The sequence below is a fragment of the Triticum urartu genome, chromosome 2A (genome assembly GCF_056163025.1).
Source record: "Triticum urartu cultivar PI428250 chromosome 2A, HENAU_Tu73, whole genome shotgun sequence".
NCBI classification, from domain to species: Eukaryota; Viridiplantae; Streptophyta; class Magnoliopsida; order Poales; family Poaceae; genus Triticum; species Triticum urartu.
The window spans coordinates 227335136-227343307 of NC_141874.1; the positions used below are offsets into that span (position 1 = coordinate 227335136).

Consider the following 8172-nt stretch of genomic DNA (forward strand, 5'->3'; position numbering starts at 1 on the left):
TTGCATGTTATGAGTATGTCACTGGATCTCTCTCCAGACGGGCTTACGTGAGGGCGTGGACCCTGCTTTATATCAGATTCTTTAATTGGCTAGCGATCAAAGACCGGTGATGGACGGCTGCGCGCCTTGCAAAAAAAGTAGTTAGATGTTGCCCTGTGCTCACTCTTTCTTGCTTTCAGACTTATCAACAGAATAATATGCAATTGCACATTCACATAAAAAATATGCAATCGCGTATTCACAAAAAAGGAAAGAAACAATGCTAAGGCCCTGTTCGGGACGAAGGAATTTTACGGGAATTGTGGTGGTTTCCTTTCCTTCGCTATTTTTTTCTTTAGGAGCGTTCGGTACAAAGGAAACAGCCCAACCGATTCCAAAGGAAAGGCTTCTTAGCCTGCGCTTTTCACGGGAACTGAAACATCCACCGGAAGCTCATTTTTCGCGTAGGCCCGAGGCAAACTGGCGCAGTGCAGGAGTACTGGATTTGACATGTCTGGCTCCAGAAGTGGGGTAGACCTGGTTTACATGGACCATGCATGGACCTGTGTTGCTAAAACGGTGGTGGTGCATGTGGTCTGTGTTCACATGTAACAACGATGCGCCTAGTCGCATGCACAGCAGGTTGCCCTTGATTTTTTTAGTCCAGCCATTAGCGCATTCTATCTCGAGTACAGCTGGCTTCCTGCGTTCCGAGCACCACTAGTTAAAAAAATTCCTCCAATTTCAAGCCTGTAGGTTTTGACTGTCCTTCACCCTGTTCCTACACTTTTTTCTATTCCTCTGTTTTGAGCACCTACATCCCGAACAGGGCCTAATTGACAGTTTTGTGATTCTACTTCAGCTACCCACTGTTCACATCCTCTTTTTTGGAAAGGATACCCTTTTCTATCATCCTACGAGATGACAAAACTTCAGATATTTTTTTGTACTATAAGCACACGTTTTTTTCAATTAAGAGTGTTTCAGTAAAATTATGCTATTGCACGAAAATGTAAATGCACTACCGACTCAGATCAAAATCAGGTTACCAACCGTGTATTCAATCTTCAGACGTGCATACCCTTTTAGCTGCTCAACCGTGTATTCAAAACAAGCAGTGAACCACGTAAAGATCTGAGGACACCACAGTTTTCACAAACGTCACAACTCCTCCAGGATGGCTGCCAAATCCTTCCAAGGAACAAAATACATGCATGTAAGCTCGCCCTTGCTCATTGGTATGACACTATTTGCACCAAGGCAAATGCAAGAGTTCGGAGTATAGTGGATCTTGCTTGACCCAAGCACTAACATCTTTCATTCAGCATACCACTAACCGAATTGACCATGGAACTCAATTCCTGGCGCAGAACATGAAGGGGAAGCAATTTCATTCAGAGAAGGGAGTAAAGGTGGCTGATCTAGTCTAACAATCTATTCAATGCTGAACCATTTACAACAAACATACAATGTGACATGGGCATTAACATAGGGATGACCACGCAGTCTAACTACTGAGGACGTCTCCTAAATTCTGGTGCAAAAATTTCCACCGCAGAATGCTATTGTGTGGTCAGAAGAGCCCGGGCGGGCTTCCGGATCATAGGGCATGCTATCAACATATATCCCACCACAGCCTTTCTCCAAATGCCGAATTACTGAACTCCCGTACCAAACAAAATGGGCCGGTAGATATGATATGATTTCGAGCAGTGTTCATCCATCCATATTCTGATATCTTGCACAGGGGAGGATCGATCTACGACATGACCTGTGATCCCTAATATTGTGCGTATCCACTTCATGGATGTCCCATTTCTGCTGTTGCTCAATTTTGTGGCCCGGGTCCACAAGTCCTTAGATGCTTCACGTTTCTGTGTCTGACATCTGATCTTGTAGTCACACTTGTTCATTATCCACACTCCCTGCTTATAACTGCAAGGCAAGATCTGGCTGTTGTGCTTCCAAATTGATGCCCGAAGACTGTCGGGCTGGTGGTGAACCTGGAGAGGGAAACCCAATGTTCAAGTCTGGACGGAGCATATCCATGTTTGGCTTCTGTTGCATGTGAGGAACCAACCCTTGCCATTGTGATTGGCCCTGTGATCTTGAGAAATCTGTCTGGACCAACTGTGGAAATATCACCAAGCCCTTGTTTTGACCTGGACTTTCTCTAGGAACCTGAACAGGTTGTCTAAAGAACTGAGGAACAGCACTTATCTTCGTTTCATCACAAGTTCGGACATTTGCAAATGGCATCTTCCAGCCAGAGTTGCCGTCATTAAAATTCGGACTCACTATGGTTGGTTTGTTCTCTGATGAAGCACCAAATGAGATCCAAGATTGGGCTACCGGAGCAGACGGAATGCACTGGTTCTCCCTAACAGCTGTTGGAAATGCTGAGAAAATGTTCCTGGAAGCATCAAACCCTCGGTTTGATACGTTTACTTGGCCAGGTACTACGGTTGGTACCATTGACTTTGCATGGTCACTAATATTATTCTGTGAGCTCGCATTCATGGCAAAGCCATTGACATTTACCGGTTCATTTTTAGTAATGAATCCAATGTTGCTCGTTTGTCTGCTTTTCTCAGAGGTTCCAAACTTTGCATCACCAGGTCTTCCATGGTACACCCATGTAGCTTCATTTTTTGGCTGTGGTGCAACTGGTTCCTGAGATTGGAAGAAGGGTTTAGGATGCCCAATACCATTGTTTGGGGAAAGCATATCATGAACACCAGGACCTTTCGTGCTCTGAGCACTTTGAGACGAGTCGCTTTTTTTCATTTGATGAGCTCTGACTGCTTCTGGCGGTTGGAAAAAAGGTCGGTGGCCAGCCATTTTGTTCACGGCAGGCACATCAAGCACACTAGAAGAAGCTCCTTTTGAACATTCAGACCTCTGTGGTTGCACTTCAGGAGGGCAGGCATTGGAGGAGTGTCTGCCTTTCCTAACTTGATCATTGGTTGCTCTTTTCGTCTTCACAGTATTTCTAGATGCTCTGTGTTTATTGTGCAGTGGTAAGGCATCAGTGTTCCTGTGCTGGGGTTCAGCAGAAATACCAAATAATCTTGGCTTAAGTTCTGGACTCTCAAGTGAACCAGTCACACCAATTACATTATTACCAGTGGTTATCCGATTAAGTAGACTCAAACTCATATCCTTTGAGTTAATGCTTTCTGTTGGCCTGAGTCTTTCATTATCTCTGGGCACTGAAGCATTCCTTTGCATATTCGTATCAGAGCTAACCTGACTTCGTAACTGGTCTTGCATAACTAGAATAGGTGGCAATGGTGGCTCATATTCTCCAACCCAGCCACGTCCAAACCTCACTTCAGCGGGTAATGTCTGCTGAATACGCTCAGAAGCAATTCTCCAACCTTGGGCACCAAGTGAACCAGCAAAACGAGCCAAACTTCTTGCATAAGAGTGCTCAGCATGAAGTCCAACCTGTAAGGACGAAAAATCTAACCATGTGAACTAACCAGCAAAAGAAACTGTGAAGTATAAAAGTAGATTGGATTTAACCAGAGGTGTTCACATACACTTATCAGCTCTTTTGGCTCCGCACAGAAGGCATCAAATATTAGGTCAGAATCTGATGAAGGCTGGTCTTCATGTTCATGGTAAGTTTTTCGTCTAGTCTCATCTACCACAAATAACTTCTGGCTGGGCTTTGCTGAATAATCTCGTGCTGAAAAGCGAAGAAAAGAATAAGCATGTCAGTAGGGTTATATGAGCACTTGGTTATATGAGTAGTAATCAAATGAAATTCCTCCACCTGAAATGGAACTGCGAGATATTCATCTCAACCAAATTAGCAAGATATATAGGTCATCATTAAGCATTCTGAGTACCAAACTAATAATTCATCACCAGAATGACTCAGAGAAACCCCACATATACAGAACTGAAGAAAGAAGCATCGGGCATATTATAATTTCCTTTCAGTGGCCATCCTTTGTTTGCTGATCAATGCATTCTACTGACTTTACAAAGTTCAGACCTTTCATCTTCAAAACTGTAAGGCATAACCTCCCTATTACATAAAATAGTGTGGCTAGTAGGTATTTAACTAACGGAACAATTTAAGTAGATGAGCTGATTCAGAGAGGAAGATGATACCTGAAGTATCGTCAGTCTTCTCAGACCTGACCTCATCCACTGGAGAACTGATGTCTTTGTCGGAACACCCATCGGCTGCAGTAGATTCAGGGGGCTCAGCACCGTTAGCCTGTGACACGCTTAAGCCATCAGAGCCATCTCCTGCAGAAACAATGGTGGCAGGAGAGACATTTGAACCCAATGCGTCTTGGCCATTCAAACAAAATGGCTTAGCAATCTCTTCGTTGCAGGAGTCGCCTAGATCATCTTGTCCATCTCTGCAAAAAGGCTCCCTAGCCGACTCTGTTTGGCGGGAGTGGTCCATGTCATCTCTGTATCTGCAACTGGGCTCCTCAACAAGTTTTTCTGGGGATAAACCTAAATCTTCTCCATTCGCACTGCCAGGATTTTCAGATGGCTCTTTCTCTAATGAGCACTCTGGATCTTCTCCATTTCTGCAAACTGGCTTCCCAACGTGTGTCTTCTGGGATGCCAAGCCATCATTTGAACTCCGGGAAGTAGGTTTCTTGACTTGCTGTTGGGGCAAAGAGGAACTTCGGTCATTTTCGGAACTTCTTGAAATGGCTTTCCTAACTTGCCCTTGTTGGAATGAGGGGCTTCGATCATCCTCCAAATTTCTTGAAATGGCTTTTCTAACTTTCACTTGGTGGATTGAGGAACTTCGATCATCCTCCGAATTTCTGGATATGGATTTCTTAACTTGCTCTCCATGAAATGAGGAACTCAAATTGTTCTCTGAATTTCTGAAAATCGGTTTCTTAACTCGCTCTTTGTGGAATGAAGAACTTAAGTTGTTCTCTGAATTCCTAGAGACGGGTTTCTTCACTTGATCTCTGAAGCTTATGTCAGCTCCAGAAATTTTTGCATTTGGTCTCTTAATTTGCTCTTTACGGGTCAAAAAGTCTAGATCATCATCTGAATACCTCAAAACAGGCTTCTTAATTGGTCCTCTGTTGCACGGAATAGGTCCAACTTTCTGTTCACTCTTTACTTGGTTTTCTGTAGGTATGCCCTCGTCCCTAAGTTCTTGAAACTTCTTTCTTGCCAGCTCTTGTATGGAATGGGCCTGCATGAATAAGCATAGCACGAAACATTGAATCAGAAGTGATAAATGATGGTGCTGTAAGTGCGTCATTTTTCCAGAAAGGTGCTGCTAATGTACCTGTCTGAAGTAAACCGTATCAGGCGCATTGTACACCATTGCATTGCTGCAAATTAAGAAAACATCATCCTGCGATTTAAAGAAAAATATCATCAACTGCTCAACTATTATTATCGGTAAGGCACACAGTAATTGTGACAAACCTATAATACTCAAATACGACAAATGAATATTACTAAAATATAAATTATATTAGAAAAAACGTCAACTTCTGCTTAGGGTAGGATAGTATAATCACTAGCACAAACTTTAGCGCGGATCTCTAATGCAAGAGTTACATGCAAGATCTAACCATCTTCATTATGTGCACAAATTACAGGCAAACAAAAAATTAATCATAGGAATGTAAGTATAAGCATGTGATAAAGTAACTGGTGCACGCTATGTTGCTGCATTTGTTGGGCCTCATGAAAAAGTTCATGCTATCGTTTCGAGAGAGGAAAGAAGTTGACAATTCAAGGTATGGAGAACGCGTTCAAAGGTTGCTTCTAGCATTGGACTGGTCCTTGTAGGTGAAATTCACTCTCAGATAAATATAGTATATGAACTGAAATGACCCACCATCCCCAACTACAACATCCACTTTAGCGACAAATAAACGAATGGTGACTCCCCATTGGCAGCACTGGCTACATATACGACAAAACATTAATTCAAACCTAGAATTGCTCGAAGGAGCGATATGCACTCCTAGCAGCGCTAGCTACATATACGACAAAATATTAATTCTAACCTACAACATCCACTTTAGCAACAAAATCAACGAATGGCGACTCCCAAGTCCCCATTGGCAGCACTAGCTACATATCCGACAAAATATTAATTCCAACCTCAAATTGCTCGAACCAGCAATATGCATCCCCAACTACAACATCCACTTTAGCAAGAAATCAACAAATGACAACTCCCCATTGGCAGCACTAGCTACATATACGACAAGATATTAATTATAACCTCAAATTGCTCGAACCAGCAATATGCATCCCCAACTACAACATCCACTTTTGCAACAAATCAACGAATGGTGCATCCCCATTGGCAGCGCTAGCTACATATACGACAAGATAATAATTATAACCTCAAATTGCTAGAACCAGCAATATGCATCCCCAACTACAACATCCACTTCTGCAACAAATCAACGAATGGTGAATCCCCATTGGCAGCGCTAGCTACATATACGACGAAATATTAATTCTAACCTCGAATTGCTCGAACGAGCGATATGCATTCCTAGCAAGCTTCCTCTTGACGGTGCCGAAGTCCATTGGGTGCTCAATCACATCATTGTAGTCAGGCAACTGCGCCAATCAAAACAACCATGGCATCATCAACACTCAATACCACCCGTATGTCAGATTAGCATCTCCAACAAGCATGACGCACGAACAAACGCCCTCACCTCCTCCAGATCCACCGGCTCAGCAAACACACCGTACGTATCCTTCCTGCAGAATCAAACAGTAGCATAAGAAATCGAGCTCTTCAAATCATGAAAAAAGAACACTTGCACAAGTTGTAAAGCACGCACTTCTGCAGCTTGTCAAGAATCATATCCAGCGCCTGCCGGTCCGGCAGCGGCGTTGTCCTTGCCATCCCTAAATCCACCGGCAAAAACCAAAAGAAAAAAGAAAAAAATTCATTTCTTGGGGAAAGGGCGCTCAAAAGTCATAATCCCGTCACCAAAGATGAAGAGATCAGCAAAAAACAGAGAAATCTAACCTGGCACCGGGAGTCGCTTCGTCCGCGGCGCGCTGGCAGCGTCGCTCCTCCCAGCAACCTAAAATAAGAGCAGATCTCGCGTCACAACCAGCTGCAGAGTGAAGTAAAGACGAGGCCGAAGACGAATCGGGCAGGATGTTTCACCTCGCGACTGCGAGATCTGTCGTCGCGCGACTCGATCCGGCGCTTCTTGGGCGGCTTGACCTGCTCCTCGCCTCCGCCAGCCGGCCGCTCCTCCCCCTCCGATGAGTCCGAGTAGGGAGGGGGAGGTGGGGCCCGGCGATGGTGCTGGTCCGGAGGAAGCTGGGAGAGCTTGACGACGAGCTTGAGCTTGCGCCGGCGGCGGTCGGAGGCGGAGGAGCCAGCCACGCCGCCTCCGTCGGAGTCGGAGCTGGACGGCTCCGGCGACGGCGCCCTCCGGTGCTGGGGGCGGGGCGGCGACGAGGAGGGCGAGGAGGGGAAAGGGAAGAAGTCGTCGACGAGCGGGCGAGAGGACGCGGCGGCGGCGCGGCGCGGGCGGAGCGAGCGGCGCGGTGGCGGCGACGGCGAGCGGCAGCGCGACGACAGGACGTGGTTCCCGCCCCCGCCCCCGCCTCCGCCTCCCCTCCGGCGCGCGGGGTAGCTCCTCTCCGGCTCCGGCGACGGCGACCGCGGCATGGCTGCTGCTGCTGCTGCCGTCCTCTTCTTGGCCTCCTTGGGGTTTGGTTCTGGTCTGGCTACGCTTTTTTTCTACGGCTGCTTTTGTTTGTTTAATTCTATCGCTTGCGTCTGCCTGTGTCCTTCTCTCTCCTCCCTTCCTCTCCCTTTCTCTCTCTTCCCCACGCACACACACTCACACGCACTCTCTCTCTCTATCTATCCCTATCTTCTCTCTCTCCTCTAGCGACTTGCACCAACCACTACGGCCATTAGTCTAACTTTTGCCGCAGCCGCGCGCCCTCTCTCTCTCTCCTCCGACGTGAAGAGATGATGGGCGTGTGTGGGCTTGGTCCATGGAAAGCCGGAATTATTGCCCATTGAATTGGTGGGGCTGACCGACTGCGGACACTGTTGACACAGTGCTCCAAATTTAAACACTATGCATCGGGCAAAAAACACTTGGATATGGGCATTATCCTAAAGTAGCAACTTACTTTATGAAGCGTTATTTGTCTTGTTATTTTTCCTGAAATTTGAAGTTTGGG

At 45.9% G+C, this 8172-nt stretch overlaps 1 protein-coding gene across 1 annotated transcript; it reads right to left on the reverse strand.

Annotated features, from left to right (window-relative positions):
• Positions 1–1259: 1259 nt before the first annotated feature.
• On the reverse strand, positions 1260–7864 carry LOC125537263 (uncharacterized). Its single transcript, XM_048700556.2, has 9 exons — positions 7133–7864; positions 6989–7046; positions 6798–6864; positions 6669–6714; positions 6469–6567; positions 5267–5335; positions 4105–5170; positions 3525–3673; positions 1260–3429 (listed from the first exon to the last, which is right to left on the reverse strand). Exons 1-9 carry the CDS (start codon positions 7643–7645, stop codon positions 1909–1911), a joined length of 3588 nt encoding a protein of 1195 aa, XP_048556513.2. The 5' UTR covers positions 7646–7864; the 3' UTR covers positions 1260–1908.
• Between the last annotated feature and the right edge of the window lie 308 nt (positions 7865–8172).